This window comes from Macaca nemestrina, chromosome 7, assembly GCF_043159975.1.
Source record: "Macaca nemestrina isolate mMacNem1 chromosome 7, mMacNem.hap1, whole genome shotgun sequence".
NCBI lineage: Eukaryota > Metazoa > Chordata > Mammalia > Primates > Cercopithecidae > Macaca > Macaca nemestrina.
In genome coordinates this window covers 161,790,421-161,810,740 of record NC_092131.1, presented here as the reverse complement: position 1 = coordinate 161,810,740, position 20,320 = coordinate 161,790,421, and the positions used below count along the sequence as shown (strand labels likewise).

General features: G+C 55.5%; 1 protein-coding gene across 3 annotated transcripts; it reads right to left on the bottom strand.

Moving 5' to 3' along the window:
- Positions 1-3,490: 3,490 nt before the first annotated feature.
- On the bottom strand, positions 3,491-15,589 carry CCDC9B (coiled-coil domain containing 9B). Of its 3 annotated transcripts, none has more exons than XM_011759334.3 (11): positions 12,887-15,589; positions 11,981-12,091; positions 11,584-11,691; positions 10,813-10,968; positions 10,600-10,725; positions 9,801-9,970; positions 9,441-9,499; positions 8,805-8,858; positions 8,623-8,713; positions 7,834-7,876; positions 3,491-7,750 (listed from the first exon to the last, which is right to left on the bottom strand). In XM_011759334.3, exons 1-11 carry the CDS (start codon positions 13,028-13,030, stop codon positions 7,208-7,210), a joined length of 1,605 nt encoding a protein of 534 aa, XP_011757636.2. In that variant the 5' UTR covers positions 13,031-15,589; the 3' UTR covers positions 3,491-7,207. The 3 variants fall into 3 exon arrangements, with proteins under 3 accessions (XP_011757636.2, XP_011757643.2, XP_070923199.1); XM_011759341.3 differs by lacking the exon at positions 12,887-15,589 and adding an exon at positions 12,291-12,813; XM_071067098.1 differs by lacking the exon at positions 12,887-15,589 and having other exon boundaries at positions 11,584-11,761; positions 11,981-12,070.
- Positions 15,590-20,320: the final 4,731 nt, after the last annotated feature.

Genomic DNA, 20,320 nt, shown 5'->3' with positions numbered 1-20,320 from the left:
GCATCTACTTGTTTCTACATGTTTCTTTAAGGAGAGCTGAAAGGTCAGGTCACAAGCTTTAGGGCTACCACAGCTATTTAAAAGGGGTAGTAATTGTCCTCTCTTTCCTGTCTACAGAGAATGGAGGTATTTCTGGAATTGCAATTCAGTAACAAAAGGGCCACAGCTGTACTTTTTGTTTTCCATCTCCCTCAGTGGAAGGAGAAACTGCAGTGGCTTTGCCTGTTTCTCATGCCCAGCACTCACTTAGTGCCTGGCAGTGGGTACTCAGAATTTATTGATCTCTGGGTTGATCAGCACCCAGTGGGTGCTGGGTGCTGATGGAATCAACCTTAGTATCACTGTGGTGTCCCTGTCGTAATCTACTTGCATGCCCGTATCCACAGCCCATAATCTGGTTCAAGAAGGTGGGTTGCTAAAGAAAACCCCTGCAAATTGTAGCTGCACTGATCTCTCTGGCCTCAGTTTTTTTATTTCCAAGTCGAAGGACACAGCCTTGGCCTTCCTGTTCTTTCCGGGTGCCGGAAGTCCACAGTGGTATTCCATATGGTGCTTAATGGACATGCCGTAGGATATGTAACCCGTTCATTGTCTCCTAGATGCCAGCCCTGCAGCCTAATGTTAAGCTATAAACATGCCTGCTCTGTCGACAGTTTTTTGGTTACCTCTGTTTTACTTGCTGACATAGCCTGTGATTTTCTGCTGCCAGAAAGCCTGTGTTATGCTTTTTGTCCCCTCCAGTAGCTAATTGAAAAAGCAGGCCGGGTGCGGTGGCTCAAGCCTGTAATCCCAGCACTTTGGGAGGCCGAGACGGGCGGATCACGAGGTCAGGAGATCGAGACCATCCTGGCTAACACGGTGAAACCCCGTCTCTACTAAAAAATACAAAAAAACTAGCCAGGCGAGGTGGCGGCGCCTGTAGTCCCAGCTACTCGGGAGGCTGAGGCAGGAGAATGGTGTGAACCCAGGAGGCAGAGCTTGCAGTGAGCCGAGATCTGGCCACTGTACTCCAGCCTGGGCGACAGAGCGAGACTCCGTCTCAAAAAAAAAAAAAAAAAAAAAAAGAAAAAGCAAACAAACAAACTTCTCTTTCCCACTCACCTAGACTCTACCAGGCTTTCCACCCTGAGTGCAGAAACACCCTGCATGGGAGCCACCTAGTCAGTGCTCCTCACTGGATCCTGTGCCTCATTCAATTCTATAAACCTTTGTTAAGCTACCACTAAAGGACCAGAAAATTATCCACAAGGAATTTACAGTCATGCCTGCAAGTCTCCCCTTGTCAAACTACCCTGTTTTCTTCAGTATTCTGTTTTTGCAATAGCTTATCAGTTAAATAACAGTAAGATTTTAGCTAATATCCGCAGGGATGTTTTCCACGAACCATTACCTTTAATTCAAGAATTTTAGTTTAGTTTAAGATCTTTATTTGGTGTCTACAGTGTTCTAAGTGAACCTCAAAACTCCAAAAACCAACTTGTCCACAAAAAAGCAATTGCATTGATTACCAAGGATTTCCTTTGAAATACGTATACCTTTCTCTGCTACCTCAGTGTTCAGAGTCGTTAGTTGAGGTCTCCCCACAATTGTGTCCTGGAGACCCACCTGCTCCCTCAGCTCCCTGCTGGTAGCCTGGGTGGTGTAGAGTCACGGCAGCCAGGCTTAGAGGTGTAGACAGCTCACAGCATCACAAGGCCCTGGGCAGGGAGACTGTGTGTTCCCTGGAAGGACCCTGAACTGGAAGATGGGAAGCCTGGGGACTCAACAATGGCGTTAGTTAAGGCCTTTGACCTCTCTCTTTTCTGCTAAATAAATGGGAATTCCTGAGAGCAAATGGAGGTTATGATATGAAAGGGCTTTGAGATCTTGGGAATAAAAGTACAATGTGTACACATGAAGTAATATATTTTCAAGGGAATGTCTGTCCCTTGGGCAATATGATGCTGCACAGAAAGAAATGTGAAGGGGGTAGGTGGTAAACGTTACACCAGTGTGCCCAGACTAGCAGCATCAGCGTCACCCAGGAATGTGTTAGAATAATGACAGCTTAGGCCACATCCCAGACCAACAGAAGAAGAAATTCAGAAAGCGAAGCCCAGCATTCTGTTTTAACCAGCCTTCCAGGTGATGCTGACACACACTGAAGTCAGAACCACTGGCCCAGCCTTTTCCTCTGATGCTGTAACTTAGGGGTAGGGTATTTCTGTTTTGACAGATGGTCATCGAGGTGCCTTTTGACCCTTTCTCTCGGTTAAAGCCAGCTGCCCTGCTGGGGGAAGAGGAAACAGTGTCCCTAGTGCTTGTAAGAGAAGGGAAAAAGGCTGCATTGTCCATTATTTTTGACAGTTGCCGCAGAACTTGCCCTGGAGAGCTTGTTAAAAAGGCAGCCCTGAGCGAGTCCGTCCCTCTCCCGCGAAGGTGCTGCTGTGTTTGCCTCACCTCCTGCCCTGAGGCCTGCTGCTGCTTGAGCCAGTCCTTAAAAGGAGCACTGGGTGCCACATTTGTTCTCTCTGGTGCCAGGTCTGTGCTATTTCACTTCCCCGGCGTCAAGTGGGTGCTTAATGAGCAGCTGTGACGTAAGGCCCAGCAGACTTGAGAGAAAGCAGCTGCAGTCCATGCTTTTTGCTGGCTGCTCTCATTCCCTCTCCCAGCCTTGAGTTCTCCCCCTTTGGTGGGGTTGTGGTCAACCACTGTCAGCCCTTCCTCATGAGCCCTGATAACCCTTGCTCAGAAAGAGATGTGTGTGGGGTGTGTGGACATGGATAAGTGACTTGAGACAGAAGTGACGTGGTGTCTTTAGTTCTCCTATTCCCTCGGCCCCTCCCCTTGATTTAGTCCCTAAAATAAGAAAATACGGCCGTATTAGGATTTTTGACAGTTCCTTTTTCTTTTGGGGGGTTAGTGCGATCTTTTCCTGTTGTTCTTGTCCCTGACAGGGTTGGGGCTGGAGTTGACTGGTGATCCAACATTCCAAACTTGTGCCTTGTTAGATAGCTAGGCTCTCCTGCTTCCAAGGATCCCCAGTGCCTGTCCCTTGATCGTAGCAAACTCTAGTCATGCTGCTCCTTTGGGTGACAAAACAACTCTGGGACACACAGAGCAAACTCCTCAAGGGGGTTTGTTTCTGGGGAAAATAAGCAAAACACTGTGGTGTGAGTGTGTGAGATTGCTACTGAGGTAGACAGAAGAGAGGAGGAACCCCTGTGAGCCTCCAGCGCAGCACAGCGTGCAGGGTGAAGGGGGGTAAGTGTGATGGAGCCAGTGAGGGAGGTCAAAGAACACACTGGTAAAGCAGGGGCACTGCTCCAGGCTGCGACTCCACTGGACCCCCCCATGGGACTGAAGGAAGCTCGCCTGGTGGGCCGGATAAACTTTACAGACCATTCCTTGTTTCCCTGAAAGTGCATTGACCACCCCCCACCCCCACACCCAGCAAAGATGAGGCTAGAAGAGAATGTAAAAAAAAGGTAGAAAACAAAGAACACGGAGATCACACCAAATCGCTACTTCATTTATTCAACAAATATTCACTGAGTGCCTTCTGTGTGCCAGGCGACTGTTAAGAGAGAGTCCAACTCCACCTGCGGGCAGGTACATTTTCCATACTCTTCCCATCCAAGTACTAACCAGGCCTGACCCTGCTTAGCTTACGAGATCGGGCGCATTCAGGGTGGTATGGCCATAGACTATTTTGGATACTCTTATCTTTAATTTTCTCAGCAACCCTTCAAAGTAGGTATCGCAAGCCTCATTTTGCAGATAAGGAGACTGAGGCTTTTAGAGGCTAAAAATTGACCCAGGTCACCTGGCTGACAGATGGCAGACCTAGGGTTCTGATTCAGTCCATCGGATTCCAAGGCCTGTGCTTGTTCCACCCGGCCACGCTGCCTGTCATCAAAACACATGTCTTTCTTGCAGGCTGGTCTATTGCATTTCCCTCCCGCCATCTGTCAAGAATGGGCCTGGGATGGAGAGGCCTCTGCCTATTCTGCCCTGCTTGTTTCGAGACCTTAGGTAAAGCCAGCATCTCCCTACTGGCTCCTCCCCTCCTCCTGTGTGCCCTCCTTTTTCCGGGCCCCCAGCCCTATGCCTGGGTTCCTGGCAGCTGTGTTTCATGAAGACCCTCCACCTTTGAAGAGTAGTCTTGTCTGTTGGTTGGAGAAGAGAAAGGCACCCAAAACGAAGGCTCCCAGCCAGGCCTTTAAACAAAGGAGCCAGGAAGAGGTAGAACCAGCTTCCCATGATGCCAAGGTCTGCGGAGGGGTGTCTTCTTGCGCCTCCCTCCTGCTCCATGGCTGCTTCCATCCTAGAGCAGGAGGGGTGGCACCCATCTGGACAGATAGCTGGGGGTTACCACCATAACTACCACTTTCCTTATCTTGAAGAAGAGCTCTCCTTTTTTGAGAAGAGCTCAATGTTACCTGCCTGCACTACCATCTTCCTGCAATGAAGAGGTCCTGCGCCAGTCTCTGTTCCCTCCAATGCCTATAACTCCTGTGACACCCCTCCTCCTAACATCCTTCGAGATGTCACTCCACGGAGACAAGCCCTACTTCCCCACAGCCCTTCTGCCCAGCCTTCCCTCCTGCTTCAGTCCCGTTGTCAGGGCTGAACCGGAGCTCTGCCTGCTTCCTACATCCTCATCCCAGGGTCAGACGAGCCTGGCGTATGCCCCTTTATGGAGGTGCAGCTGTACAGTTGGCAGCACTGGGTTGGGGAGCAGATTGTGAATCTTATAATTCAGATTCTTGATCACAATCGTTTTTGGAGACATCTGCCTGATGTCTCCAAAATCCAAGGTCTTTGCCTGAACCTCCTCTACCCCTGGCCCCATCCTTTGGGAGTCACGGATCGCTAGGCCAGTGTCACACTCCAAAGCCATGTTCTTGTGACTAGAAGGCAAGAGAAAAACTTGAGCTTGGAGTCTTCGCCCTGGCATAGGTGTGTCTCACATATATAGGAATGTTTCCAAGCCTTTCCAAAATTCCTCTGATCAACCCCATACCAAATGCCTCTACCCCCTTCACTCCATCCCATCCCATCCCTGACCAGCTCTCCCACTGCACTACCAGAAGTTGACACCACCCACTCACTTACTTCCAAAGCATCTTCCCCAAGTCTCCCACCCAACTCTGAAGCCAGGAAGCCCCCACCACCTGACAGGGCTAGCACTCTCCCATCCCCTACATGGCCAGCCACCAACCTTTAGAGTCTAGAGTCTGTCTTCACTCCCAGCCCTTCATATATTCTAGTCCAAGCCCTTGACTACTCAAAAGCATGGTCCAGGAACCAGCATGGGCTTCACCTGAAGCCTCTTAGAAATATGAATTCTTGGCCAGGGGTGGTGGCTCATGCCTGTGATCCCAGCAGTTTAGGAGGCCAAGGCGAGCAGATCACTTGAGCCCAGGAGTTGGAGACCAGCCTGGGCAACATGGTGAAACACTGCCTCTACAAAAAATACAAAAATTAGCCAGGCATGGTGGCACGCCTGTAGTCCCAGCTACTCAGGAGGCTGAGGTGAGAAGATCGCCTGAGCCTGCAGGGTTCGAGGCTGCAGTGAGCCCTGATTGCACCACTGCACTCTGGCCTAGGTGATACAGCAAGACCCTAACTTAAAAAAAAAAAAAAAAAAAAAAAAAAAAGATGAACTCTCAGACCCTCCCCAGACCATTAGAATCTGCATGACTCTTCAGTTAAAATATGAGAGACACTTCTCAAAACAGTCTCATCTGCTAAAGAGACACCCCTCACCTTCCTGAATAGAGGGGTGAGGTAGAGTTGAGAGCTAGTGAGGAAGGCTGAGCTGGGACCCCACAGTTTAGTCCTCACATTGGGCAGTGGAGAAATCCCAGGGTGGTCCAGACTCTCCCTAGAGCCCCACAGCCTTCAGCAGAGAACAGCAGCCATGGCAGGACCAGAGAGGAGGGGGCAGAGGGGACCATGCGGTGAGGTCCACACCAGGGCTCAGGAGCAGAAGGCACACATAACAAGAAAGAAGGGCACCTGCTTGTGCCAAGCAGAGGTGGGAGGGTCCCCTGGAGCTCCTACTGCCATCCTGCCCCCAGCCCTGTAGGGCACCTATGGCCCAGAACAGCTCCCGCCCAGAACAGCCCAGATCTGCCGGATGACTGGCTTTCTTCCCCCCCTCCTGCTGGCAGTCTCCGTCGCCTACCGGCTGGATTACTGGTAGTGGGTGCTCAGGAAATGTTTGTTGAACTGAGAGGAAGCCACAGCTTGTGCGGAGTCCGGATAATTCAGCAGACGTGGGCCTCAGGGGAGGAGTGGGGATGGAGGCTTTGTAGGAAAGACAAGTCCTGATGTCATACTTAGCTGGAAGTTGTTTCTCTGTCTGTGGAGTCCCTGTCTGATTCTTGCCTTGGCCTGGCCCTGGTGCTAGTGCAGGGCGGTGGGGAAAGAGGAAGTGGAAAGGGCAGGAAATGACCCTGAGCTGCAGGGCCAGGCCCTTGCCTCCATTCAGGGTGCACGTGGTGTCTGACCTGGGTGTGGCGGCCTGGGAGTAAGCTCTCCCATCCTGCAGTGGGAGAGGAGGTTGTCCCTCCCCATCCCACCCCATTTCAGAGAGGAGGACTTTCCAGAGATCCTCCTTTTCACTGAGAAGACGTGAGCACTACTCTTCTTTGCCCAGGCCAGACCCTGCCAGCTGTGTGGCCTCCCCTCCTCCAGGCCTCAGCCACCACTCAGGAGAGGCAGGAGACTGGCACGTGGCTACTGGGATTCCTCTGGTTGGGCATCCTGGGAATCTGGGACTGGGGGAATCCAGCCCAGGCAAGAGGTGAAAGCCTGAAGCTGGAGAGGGAGGCCAGGCCCTGAGGGGTGACAGGGAGCCAGGGGAGCCAGGAGAGCCAGGCTGGGTGCCACCAAGCCTTGTTCTCTCGTCATAGTGGAGAGGGCTTGTGGCCTGGGCAGCAGTAGGCCCAGGTCAGGGTGCACCAGCCTCAGATGCCAGGGGAATAGACCAGGGGCTGGGCTCGTGTGTGAAAACCCACATGTGCACGGGGATGAGCATGTGAGGTGCAGGGAGGCCACTCCTTGCCCTCACACGGTCGCCGTGCTGGAGAGTTTGCCACACTGCTCAGTGACAATGGCGCAAGCCACCAGCAACCACATGGCCGTCATGCGGAGGGCTCTTAACGGAGTGCTTCCCTCTTCCTCTCCCCCGGGGTGCCCCAGCTCCCAAGAGCTGTGTTCAGCATCTTCCTGCAGGGCCAGGGCGCCCTGTCCTGCGCCTCATACCTGCTGTGCCTCTCGGCCCTTGGCTGCCTCCTCTGGGGGGCCGGCTTCTCAGGGCCAGGCCTTGCTGGGCCCCAGCCTTGCCAGACCTGTCTTCTCTGGGCTCTGGGAGCCCTGCTTCTCTCTGTGGCTCAGGGCAAGTCTGGACTTCCAGCTCAGTCTGGTGATCGTTCCACCCCACGGGCTGCTGCTCAGAGCCCTCTGGCCAAGACACAGGGCTCTCCTGGGCCCCAGGCCTCAGACTGAGCACACACGTGCTCTCCCTAGGCCCAGGGATGCCAGCCCCTCCTAGAGAGAGGTCAAGAGGAGCCAAGTCAGGCTCCTGTGGAGAGCAGGGGACTGAGCTGGCTGTGGAAGCCACTGACTCCCCCTTTGGCCCCTCTGGGGATGCCAGGGCTGGGCTGGCTGCAGGGGCGCTCCCCAGTCGGCCCTGCTCCATCCCGCTCTGCTTCTGTGCTTGCTCCTCCTCAGTGGGAGTCTCTCTGGTGCTTTGGCTTCCCTGAAACAAGAGAACAGCCCCAGTGGCTGATGAATCCATGGCTTGCGTCCCCAGCCTGCCCCATCCTATACCCAAATACCTACCTCCTGACTCTCCAGCTCCTCCTTGTCTTCCTTCATATCCCACCTGTGGAAACACAGCTCATGGCACGCCCCACCCCACTTCACTCCAGAGCCATGCCCCCTGCCTGAATAGAGGGGTGGGGTGGAGTTGAGAGCCAGTGAGGAAGGCTGAGCTGGGACCTCACGGTTTAGGCCTCACATTGAGCAGTGGAGAAATCCCAGGGGTGATCCAGACTCTCCCTAGAGCCCCACAGCTCTCAGCAGAGAGGAGCAGCCATGGCAGGACCAGAGAGGAGGGGCCTCCACCTCCTCTGGGCCTCCATCTCCTTGCCAAAGAAATCCCTGGGAGAAGCCAAAGCCCAAGGGTCTCAGACTGGGATCAGAGCCAGAATGTGGCTCCAGGAGGCTTCCCCCTCCCAAGCCTGACCTTGTTCCCTAAATCCAACTATTTCCTCTGAATGCCACGCACTCTGGGCCTATCCTGGGTCCCCAGCTGCTGTTTATGGCCAAGCTTGCAGCACCTTGAGTTCTGTGGGGACTCCAGGCATGTCCCTGCCTGCAATGCCTGGGAAAGGCATACCTCACTTCCCACGGGAAGGGAGCTGCTGTAATTACCACCAGCCTCCCCAGGCCCCAGGCTCTCGCTGCAGCCTCTGCTAATGGCCTCTCCCAGCATCTCATTAACCTCTCCCCAGGCTGCAGTCAGCCAGGAGGCAGGGGCCCCAGGGATGGAGCTGGCACCTGGGCCTGTACTGGTCCAGGAAATTGGTCCAGATGCCCATCTTGATTTTGTCCCCTGCCACCTGTTACCTTCGGGCCCTGCCAGTCAGCCTCTCCTTGCCCCGGGCTTTGCTGCCTGTGGCTGGTGCCACCGAGGGTCTGCTGGCTTGCCCGCCCCGACCTGCAAGAGATGGTTCACAAGCCAAGGAGAGAAGAGGCCCATAGCAGCCAGCTTCGTCTCGAGACCCGGCCCCTCCTCCTCCCCAACTCACCTTTTCCATCAGGGAGCAATGGTGGGGGCTGTAGTTTCCGGTGGCTCCTGGGACCTGACGGGGACAAAAAAGTGGGGAAAGGTGGGGTGACAAAGGATCCAAAACAGGAACACTGGTCCTTCCAGCCTCAGGAAGCTGTCAGTCCTCGGGGCCAGTCGTGGGTTTTGCCTCCCCAAAAGCGCCCTTGCCTGGGGATCAGGAGAGTCGGGTCCTGTGCTAGCTTTGCCACTCTGTGGCTAGGTGTCTGGCCCCAACTCTCAGGCCACAGCTTCTTTACATATAAAACAAGGGGGCCAGCAATCCACAGTTGTTTCTACAGTGTGTCTGGGGAAGGACCACCAGGACTTTCACCCATTAGGGACCAGCGCCTCGAAAAGACCCCTGGGCAGGCTTCCACTGAGCCTCCTTCTGGGGCCTCCTGGTCAGAACCTGGACAAGAGCTGTGGGCTCAGAGGGGAGGATGGGAGTTCTTGGTGCCCTCCTCTGATAGTGAGGGAGAGGAAGGAAGATGTTCTCCAATGCTTCCTTTCAGCTCTGAAAATAAGTAAGAAACTAAGAGACAGAGGAAAGAGAGGACAAGGGGGTGAAAGATAAACAAAGCCAAGGAGGGGAGAGATGAGGTAGGTGTGAGCTCACCCCTTCTGCTGCCTGCCCTGGCTGGGCCTTCTCCCCTTAGCTGGCTGCAGTCCTGTAGCCTGTGTAGACAGATGGAGTCAGATTGCTGGTGCACAGAAGCTGCTGTGGGCCCCACCCTGACACCCCTCTCCCCCAAGCCCAGGCCCAGAATTGAAGGCAGCAGGGAGATGGTGGGCCCAAGAAAGATGGGAGACCCAGTGTGCACACAGAGCCTTGAACTCTGGGCCCGACCAGAGAGCCCAGCAAGGTCCTCTCCACCCCGAGGAGAGTCCCTGCAGCCCTCCCAGCAGTGCCCGCAGCCAGCTCCACCCCACACCACGGGATCACCAGCCCAGCAAGCTGCCCAACCCAGCCACCCACGTGGGCTTGGCCTTGTCCAGGTCCCACGGGCGCCGCCAGTCACCCTGTGCGTCTCTGTGCCGGGCGAGGCGGGCTAGGTCGATCTGCTCCCGCTCCTGCTTCCACTGGGCGTAGTCCCAGCCCGCCTCTGGGGGCTCCCCCACCGGCCGGCTCCGGGGCTCCCAAGCACCCTGCAGGGAGAAGACACTCAGAGCAAAAGGGAGAAGCAGGAAGAGGCTTGGGGTGGGGTCTAGAGACTCAGGTGCTTCCTCTCAAGGTTTCCACATCTCCAGCTAAAAATTAGATGTGTTCCAGCTCTCCCATGGAAATGGCTTCCATCCACTTGTTGTGTGTTTTAGGCAAGTAATTTAACCTCTCTGTGTCTCATTTCCTCATCTGTAAAATAGGGATCTCCAGAGCACCAACCCACAGGGTTGTTGCAGGGATATGTAGACGAGCCGGAGTGGGAGGGGCCCTGGAGGCTGTGAGCAAGGGCAAGGACTAGGGGCTGCTGCCACCTAGAGGTCACACCTGGCACTTGGCCAGTCAACTCCACCCTCTGGCCCCTCCTCCACTCCCGTGCCACCAGCAGGGCTAGATAGGGGAGGGGGCTGGATCACATCTCTGGCTTAAACTGTCTCCCACTTCAAGGCCCACCCAAAGCAGAGACTGGCCGGAGAAAGGAAGGAGGAGCAGGAACTCCTGCAGGTGCTCCCTCAGCCACGTCCCCGCAGATGAAGGACGTATCTGACTCAGCTTCTCTACCTCCCCTAAGTGAGGACCTTCAGATCCATGTCCCCATCCCCTCTTGAAGACGCACCTTCCGTGCAGAATCCAAGCTGATGGCCACCTGCATGGGGGGGCTCCGGGTCACACGCCCTCCAGGTGACCCCTCTGTGCCTTGGTTCCTTGCTCTGATGGGCTTTTCACTTACAATCCGTTTGGCCTGGGAGGATGAAGATGGGCAGTGCAGCAGAGTCAGGGAAGAAGAGGCTGCCCGCCGATGCCTGCACTCCCCACCCACCCTGCTCACCTCTGCTTTGTTCTCCATGGTCACAGCCAGCTCCACCAGCTCCCCTAAGCAGAAAGTACCCCCGTGGTCCTCAGCATCCTCATCCTCAAGCATCTCGTTGGTCACTCCGGGTCCACAGGTGCCCCTTGCCCAGTTCCTGCTAACCACCCGCTTTTCCTGCAGAACGAAGACCCTCAGGCCACATGAGCAGTGCTGGGCAGGACCTGGGTGCTGGGTCCTCTCGGTGGTTCCCCAGGCCAACCCCAGCCCTCCCTGCATTCCCCACAGAGGAGCTGACTCCCACAGGCTGTTCACATGCCAATGGCATGAGGTTATCCAGGGCCCAGGGCCACCCAGAGGCCCAAGATGCCACAGTGGCCCCCGTCATCTCTGAGCGGGGAAACCCAGAGCACTCAGACAATGGGTCTCTGTCCCTCAGACACTGCTCCTGGCATTCAGCCCCAACTTCTCTGTCCCCCACTTCCTGCAGGGTTTTAGCCCCTGGGGCTTGAGGTTTAGGAGTGGCGTGTGCTGAGGGGCCTGTGCTTTGTGGCGTAGGCGCAGGGCTGTGGACTGGAAAAGGTATAAGGAGGCTTCTACTGGGCGTAGGGGAGCTTTCAGCTGTGGCCCTTCGGTGGGGACAGCAGTGGTTCTACTGCAGGAGGTTGGGAGCTGACGGATGCACCCCGGAACAGTTAGTAGAAGAGGGGAACAGAGGCAGCTGTCTTCCCCTGACGTGGTCTGGGCCTCCACCTCCTTGCTACGAGCCCTGTCTCCCAGGGTGAGGCTTACACCGGGAACTTGGCTGATGGTAACGGTGAGGCCATCGGGCCGGAGGAGTGCTGGTGTGGTCACAGCCATGCCCCCCTGCTCTGCCTGCCGACGGTCCTCCTGGATCTCCTGTGGGAGGGCCCGGGGTCAGCACACGCCATGGCCCCCCAGGTGCACAGAGACACAGACGCTGACAGGCCTACACGGAGAGACACCAGTGGGACACCAGGGGGCAGAGGCGCCACATCACACATCCCCAGGACCCTGACCAAGCCTCTAAGAGGGACCATACCCACCCTACCCCTGGCCCCAGCCCCAGAGGCGCATTCCTGAGCCTGCAGGGAGAGACCATCACGTGTGGGGCAACCAGGGAGTGGCAGCCAAGCGGGTCCTCCCGGCCCTGTGGCAGCCCACTCACCTGGTACCTGCGGAGCAAGGCCTGGTTCTTCTTGCGCAGGGCAACTATCCTCCGATCCAGCTCCGCGTCCTTCTCCTGCCTGCTCATGGGGGACTCAGCTCTGGCAGGCCCCTGCAGAGGCAGGGAACCCAAGCCCCTGACTTCCGCGTCCCCCTCTCACCAGTCCCCAGCTTTCACATTTTTACCACCCAAGGAACAGATCCCAGACCCACAGCTAAGGTCACCCAGAAAGGAAGGGGATTGCTCGGGGAGATGGCCCAAAGAAGGCCCCAAGCCCCCATTCCAGCTAGGCCTGTCTGCCTGTCCCTACCTCCTCGGGGGGCTCAGGTCAGGGCCTCATACCCCAAGCCACAGCTCCCAGCACTGGGCTGCCCCTCCCCCAGCTCTCCAGGGAGCTTCACTGCTGAGCAGAGCCTGGAATGGAAGTTATAAATGGCTCTGGCAGCGGAACCTGCCGTGACTGGGAAGCTGCCAGGGGATTCGGGAGGTCGAGGGGGGAGCTCTTTGACTCCCAGATCCACAACCAGAGAAAAAGGAGAGGCCCTGGCTCCGTCCTGGGCTCTCAGGCCCTGGACCCCACACCCAGGCCTGTGCCCAGCCTGGAGGAAAGAGCCGCTCCCACGGGCCCAGCCTCTCCAGGCCGAAAGCTGCTGGTAGTCGGGGCGGAGAGAGTCAGCTCCCCTGGCGGCCCCAGCCCGGGAGTCACCCTGGGCAAGCCATGTCTCTGCATCAAGATTCCAGGTTCCTCTCTGTCTGGATGCAGGGTCTCTGTTGTGACCCATCTAGTCACAGCCCTCTTTCTCCCAGCCCCAGCTGTCCCCAGCTGCCCCCAAAGGGTGGCTGCCTGGTATCCCAGCCCCCTCCCAGTCCCAAGAAGCCCCCTGCCAAAGGCAGACTGCCACTCACAGCCGAGTGCATGGCAACGGCGGGCACCGAGAGAATTCCAGAGCAGCCCCTGGGGAGCCAGAGTGGGAGGAAAGCTGGAGCCACCGGAGCCGGGCCTCTGCCGGCCTCTCCCTGCCGGCTTCGCTGTTCAGCACACGAGATCATGTTGTGATTACAAAAGACTCCTCTGGGCTCCCAGCCAGGAACGTCGGGCCGCCACCCCCACCCTTCCACTCTCAGAGGGCGAGGACCAGGGCACTGGCAGCTGGCTGGTCCTGTCTAGCACCTCTCCCTGCCCCACCCCAGCGTCCCCAGACAGACTGGTAGGGACTTCTCCCTGGTGGGTCAAGCCCACACAGGAGGCCTGGCTGCCTGGGCCCTAGCAGGACCCTAGCCTGGGCCTGCCTGCAGACAAGACGGGCAGCCAGCGTAGGCCTCTGTGCCTCCCATGAGTAGAAAAGGCCTACAGCACACAAATGCTCCCCTCTCCTGCTCCTTCTCCTCATCAGCCTTGGTTTAAGTAATTCAAAGGGATCAAGAAGCTCACCTCCCCTGGACCACCAAGTACTACCACATCCCTAAAATGACAACACTAGTCATTCGTTCTTTTAGGTTGGACATTATCTTCTCTGTGCAGTCATGCACCATATAGTGACATTTCACTCAACAATGGATCACATATATAATGGTGGTCCCATAAGATTATAATGGAGCTAAAAATTCCTATGGCTTAGTGACATTGTAGCCATCATAACATAATAGCACAGGGCACTACTCATGTGCTTATGGCGATGCTGGTGTAAACAGACCTACGGCATGCCAGTCGTACAAAAGTATGGCACATACAAGTATGCACAGTACAGAATACCTGATAATGATAATTAACAATTATGTTACCGGCTTATGTATTTACTATACTATACTTTTTATCATTATTTTAGAGTGTATTTCTTCTACTTACAGCAACAACAAAAAAGTGTACTGTTAAACCACCTCAGGCAGGTCCTTCAGGAGAAATTCCAGAAGAAGGCATTGTTATCATAGGAGATGACAGCTGCAGGCCTGTTAATGCCCCTGAAGACCTTCCAGTGGGAAAAGATGTAGGGTGGAAGACAGTGGTGTTGATTATTTTGACCCTGTGTAGGCCTAGGCTAATGTGTGTGTGTTCGTTTTTAAGAAAAAAGTTTAAAAAGTTAAAAAAAGAAAAAGTTTCAAAATAGCCAAAAAACTTACAGAATAAGGATATAAAGAGAAAATATTTTTGTATAGCTGTACAATGTGTTTGTGTTTTAAGCTAAGTGTTATTACCAAGACAGTCAAAAAAATTTTTTTACTTAAAAAGTTTATAAAGTAAAACAAGTTACAGTAAGCTAAGGTTAATTTATTACTGAAGAAAGAAAAATATATTTTTTTAATTTTTCATGTTTTGAGACAGGATCTCACTCTGTCACCCAAGCCAGAGGTCAGTGACACGATCATGGCTCACTGCAGCCTCAACCTCCTGGGCTCAAGGGATCCCCCTGCCTCAGCCTCCTGAGTAGCTTGGACAACAGGCACATGCCACCATGTGCAGCTAATTTTCAATTTTTTTGTAGAGAGAGGGTCTTGCTATGTTGCACAGGCTGGTCTTGAACACCTAGACTCAAGTGATCCTCCTGCCTTGGCCTCCCAAAGTACTAGGATGACAGGTGTGAGCCACCATGCCTGACCAAAAAATCATTCTTATAAATTTAGTCTAAGTGTACAGTGTTCATAAAATCTATCATAGCAGATGGTAATGTCCTAGGCCTTCAGATTCACTCACTCGGTGACTCATCAGAGCAACTTCCGGTCCTGTAGGCTTCACTCATGGTAAGTGCCTTATACAGGTGTGCCATTTTAAACCTTGTACACCATAGTTTTACTATATCTTTTCTATGTTTAGATATGTAAACACTTAGCATTGTGTTACAGCTGCCTACAGTATGCAGTACAGTAACCTGCTGTACAGATTTGTAGTCTAGGAGCAATAGCTACACCATGCAGCCTGGGTGTGTAGTAGGCTGTACCATCTAGGTTTGTGTAAGTGCTCTCTGTGGTGTTCACACAATGACAAAACCACCTAACAACATATTTCTCAGAACATAGCCCTGTCATTAGGAGACGCGTGACTATGTTTTAAAGCACAGCCACTCCCAGGAGGCTCTGTTGTTTGGGTCTCTAGCCCTTCGGTATGGCAAGCCCGGCCTTCCTCCAGGGGCCTTGCCATGGCAGCTCAGAGCTGGTCAACAGCCTTCCTCCCTCAGGCCCTATGTCTGGGCCCTTCCTGGCCCTGCTCTCCAAGACTGGCTTTTTCAGCCTCTCTGAACCCAGCAAAGGAATCAGCCCTTCTCTGGAAAGCTCCTCCCCCATATCTTCCTCATACAGCTGAGGCTGGTATGAGGGGGAGGGTCTGCCTGGCAGTGCCACCCTAGAGCCTCTGGGACTCAAGGCTTGGGGGTGCTGAGAGGAGGGTGGTCTTTCTGGACTAGGAATTCGTGGAGTCTGTTTCCTCAGCTACAAGGCCCTGACCTCCAGGCCCTCAGGTGAGAATCGGAAGCCCCTGCATTCCCCACATCCCTGATTGAGCAGGCCAGTTTCCCAGATGCCACAACTTGTCCCCTCTGTCTCCAGAGCAGAAACCGCTGCTGCCTTCTTTCTCCTCCCAGACCCACCCAGGCAGCCAGAGGTCCAACCTCCACCCCTCCAGAAGTGCCCTTTCCTCCCCACTCCCTCCCCCAGCTCCGCCAGGCTTAGCCCCCTTCCTGTCCAGGCCTTCGCACAGCACCCCTGGCCCCACACCCCATCTCCACCACCCCAGAGTTCCCATCCTGCTTGCAAATGCCACTGCGCTCTCCCTTCCTTTCCTGCCGGATGTCCCCACTGAGTCAGACTCGTCAACCTCTCCCAGTATCCATGACGCACCCAGGCTCTGTGCCCTGTGCCTCTCTCACACACATATACACACTCTCTCTCCTTCTCCCACCCGCTCTGCGTCCTGCCCCACACAGTGGACTGAGTTCCAGGACAGCCTCAGGAGGCTTCAGAAGCCTCCAGAGGTCTCAAACTTCCCTTCGCATCCCCTGCACTGTGTTGGAGCTGGGAGGCCTGCGGAGCACTTGCTGGGGAGGGAGACCGAATGCTCTCCAGCCTCTTCAGGACTCAGGCCCAGACCAGGTCTGGGGAGGAGATGTGTAGATGGAGGAGGCTACAGGGATGAGGCAAGGTCTGTGTACCCACCTCCCCCATTTCCAGACAAGGCAGGGGCAAGAGAGCAGCAGGGGAGTAAAGGTACAGGCACAAGCTCCTCACCTATGGGATGGCCACTCAGCTCTTCCGGAAGGGCCTGCAGGAACACACTCCCCTCACCTAGGGCAAAGGCCTTCTGGTCCGTCAGGCTGGAGGGGTATGTGCCCAAGACGAACCAACAGTCATACGGGGGGTACCAGCAGCTGCTGGCTGTGTGTTTCCCAGTGTTACTCACACAAGACGTCACACCTCTGAGCAGCCCCCACAGTCTCCCACTTTCCCCAGAGTCTGCGGTTGACCTGTCTGCTCTCCATTACACAGAGGCTCTCTGAGGGCAGGAATGACATGCCAAGTGCCTCTGGACCCCCAGTCCCTGGCACGGTGCCCCTGCATACTAAAGAACCTCCATCAGCGCTTGCAGGCTTGCAGAATGAAGACATGCGTGAATTGTGCTTGCCATCCTGTGCATGGCTGTGGGTATCCTGTGCACAGGCTGTGACTGCCTTTCTGTCCACCTAGAATGTACGTAGCCCTCAGGGAGCCGGTGGGTGGTAAAGACGCCCTAAGAGTGCCCCCCTCTGTCCTGGGGAGAAGCCCGCAGGAAGCAGAAGAGATGGAGAAGGATCAGCTTGCCATCCCCATGAGACTGTGTGTCTGTTTCTCTGTGTCGCCACTAAGGGGCAGCAGAGTGACAACAGCCTGTTTCTGGGTGCGGGAGGCAGTTCCCTTTCTCTGCTGTTGGGCAGGTCCTCCCCCAAGTCCCTGTAACCTCCACCTCCCAACTCCATCAGACTAGAGAAACCATCCAGTTGTAGAAGACTTATTTTATTGATGAGGAAGCTGAAGCCCAAAGAGGTGTTGCCCTCTGCCCAGGTGGCACAGCCTGTCTGACGCCACTGAGGCCACACACCTGGGCGCGGCCTCCTGCCTAGGGCGCCTTCACCAGCTGCCCTGCCAACGCCGTTCTGCTGATCCTTCCCTCTGTGCCCTCCCTCTCTCCACCTGGGGTTGGGCTGGGTGTCCCAGCACCTCGGGCACAGGCTCTTCCCTGTGGTCCCCTACCCTCCCAGGCCACCTGCTGGCTCAGGGGATACCCCTGAGGTCCAGAAGCGACTGTATCTGGACCCTATTCGTGGTCCTCAGAGCGCAGACCTGGGGCCAGCCCTGAGGAAGAGATGGCTGCAAGCTGGAACTCTCACTGAGAAGAAGAGGGAAGGGGGGCTGCAGGGGAGGAAAGACCCTCCGAACAACACACGGAGACACTGCGCCCCTGGGAGCACAGACCTGGCAGAGGCTGCACCCACGAGAGCCGCACTGCTCAGACCTCATTCTGTTTCCAGAATGCTGCCCCTGCAGCTGGATCAATGAAACATAAGCAAGCCGGCCCCTGCCCTTCCCCTCAGCTTTGTCAGAAGATGGGATGGGGAGTGGGTGGATTCCAAATGAACTTCACCCCTTACTGGCTGTGTCCCTTCTCGCTCTGGCCCTCATCTATAAAATGAGGTGTACCTGCTTCACAGAATCATCTGGAGAGGAAATGAAATAACATGGGTAACCATCCATATCTGGAACAAAGTGTGCCCAGAGTAAGGCTCAAAACAGCTTTCTTGCCTCAGGTAACTTCCTGATGGCCACCTTCTGGATGCTACCTCTCCAGCATCCTTTGAGGGGCCCAAAGGCTGCCTGCTACTGGCCTGCTGGTGCCTGAATACATTAAGACTTCTGGGTTATGGAGACCATTTGTGATCTGGTGGGACAGACCCTGAGGCACTCCCTCAGCCACCTCCCTTCAGGTCTCCTGCCCAGCACACCCTCTCCAGGGAGTCCTCCCTGTCCCTCTTTGTCCCCTCTGAAGTCCCAGACCCTGGTTGCCATCTGTCCCCAACCAGCACTGGTGCTTCTGGAAGTACTCCCTGCACTTTACCTGCCTCTGGATCCCCCTAGGCCCAGTTCTAGGATCATACCCCAGTGTTCAGGAACCATTCTTCTTGGTGGAGGGCCGAGCCCTTAGAGGTCACTGGTGCCACTAGCCAGCCCTGGGGGTGTGGGTGAGTATTGAGGAAGACAGTGAGCCAGGCTGGATTGCATGAGAGCCCAGCTAGTAGGCAGGGGAACCTCCAGATAGAAAGGGGTCAGAGAGTGGCTTAAACCACAGCATTACCTTCCTGCAAACCCATCCTCCCTCCCTGCCCCACCATGGCGATTCTAATCTCAAGAAACTGCTGTCCTGGCTCCCAGGACTTGAGGTGTGGTCAGGCCAGGGCTGGTCCTGGGTGGGGAGAACTCAAGACTGCATGAGGTGGGGCTGGAGGGACCAGCCCTGGGCAGGCTCCAGTTGCCAGGGACAAAGTCTGGGCCATACCTTTCGAAAGAACACATATGCTAGACCAGGGTGGGGCCCAGGCTGAAGTCCTTTGAGCCATTAGAAGCAGAAGGAAAGCTGGACCAAGGACACATTCCTCCATTCTGCTCTACAGGACATACCCAGGGCTGGGACATCCCGAACCTTCCAGCGTCAGACCCAGCAATAGGAGGTGAACGGTGACGTGGACCTGAGCCCCTGAGGTCTCCCTTGTTTGTTGGTGCTCTGTTCCCATGCACCAACATTGGATCTGTTCATGGTGCAAAGGGGACTCATTGTGTTTTCCCAGAAGCCCCACCTTGACCCCCAGCCCAGAGCTGTCCACAAGCAGAGGCTGAGTGCTGCCCTATTGGGGCTTGCCCATACCATGCCATGAACAGAGCACCTACTGCGTGCTTCACCTGGCCAAGGCAATGTAGGAACCAGCAGGGAAAGACCTCAGAGGCACCTGCCAACACCAGGCTGCATTGGCCTGAGGCCCAGCCAGCACAGGGCTCAGGCCCACCAGGGCATTTTCCAGAAGGAGACGAGCTTCAAGGGGATGAGCAAGATTCAGGCAGGCGGATGGGAGGAGAGGGCATTCCATGAACGCACAGGAGATAGCAGGATCACAGGAGGCAGGGGAGTGGCAGTGGCTTTTACCTGCAAGAGGACATGAGGTTAGGAAGGTACAGACCAGACTAGGGAGGTTAGGAAGGCAGACTGAGGAGCTGGAGTCATCCAGAGGGGCTGAGAGTTTTACAGCAGCTGCTGCTGAGGCCACCTCGTGGTTTAGGAAGCTGAAGCCAGAGTGGTCTAGATGGGTCGCACAGGGCAGGGGTAGGGTTGGGGGCAGTCAGGAGGCTGTGTCCAGATACTGGAGGGAGGCATCTGGGCCCAGCAGGGCAAGGGGTGTCCAGGGAAAAGGTGAGCGGGAGAGCCTTCAGGAGGACTCAGAGTCTTGGCATGGCTGGTGTGACACAGTGGAGAGAGAAACGGCCTAGGCAGCGTTAAACGCTCAGGCCTGGGGGCCCTCACAGAGTCAGGCACGGAACGGCCTGGCCTGATGTCTCCGGGAAGGGTGCCCGCTGGGCAGCAGAGGCTGGAAGTCTGGGTGGGACAGTCTCTACCCCTTCTCTAGGCTCATCACATGGGTCTAAGGCAGCATCTCTGGGGCAGGGAAAAGGTCCAGTGTGGCTTTGAGGCATGGAGAGAAGGGTAAGTAGGAGGCTGAGGGAAGGGTGAGAGCCCAGGCCACTAAGGAGAGGGCATGGGCCTCTGGAGTGGCCTTAGGCGGTGTAGCTCAGGGGCTTTCACCCAGCCCAGAGGTGGCTAGGCAGGAAAGGGCAACCAGGGTGAGAGAGCGCGCTGAAAGGCCGGACCTGGACACCTGCAAGTGGGCAGCACAGTGACCAATTGTCCCCATTTGCCTGGAACTCTCTCAGTTTTAGCACCGAAAGTCCTGAGTCTGGAACATGCCTCGGTCCTAAGAACACCTGGACGCTCGGCGCCCTGGGGGAAGAGGAGCTGCAGGAGGCTGGGGCAGGGAGGGGGCCTCTTGGGGGCATGTCAGTGAAATGCTCTGAGGGACCAAAGGCCAAAGGTGCAAGGGAAGTGTTCTGCAGGCAGGTCCCCAGGGCTGGGCAAGGGAGCCTCTGATGAGGCATAGAGCTCACCACTGATATTCACACTGATAACAGTAACACCCTGCACTCCAACGTCTAACACGGCCAGAGCCTCACACAGGTGATGCCATTGGATCTTTTCAAGTTCTGCAACCTGTGAATTAGCCGGGGCAGATGCTATTAGCTTCTCTTTGAAGATGAAGGTCAGAGACCTGCCCAGGA

Excerpts from the sequence above, each read along its gene's own strand:
- CCDC9B (XM_011759334.3), bottom strand. The coding sequence starts at position 13,030 with ATGATCTCGTGTGCTGAACAGCGAAGCCGGCAGGGAGAGGCCGGCAGA. Across the intron at positions 9,500-9,800 it reads CTGGACAAGGCCAAGCCCAC|GCTACAGGACTGCAGCCAGC; the intron begins GTGGGTGGCTGG and ends CTGTCTACACAG. Across the intron at positions 8,859-9,440 it reads CAGGGCAGGCAGCAGAAGGG|GTCCCAGGAGCCACCGGAAA; the intron begins GTGAGCTCACAC and ends TGTCCCCGTCAG.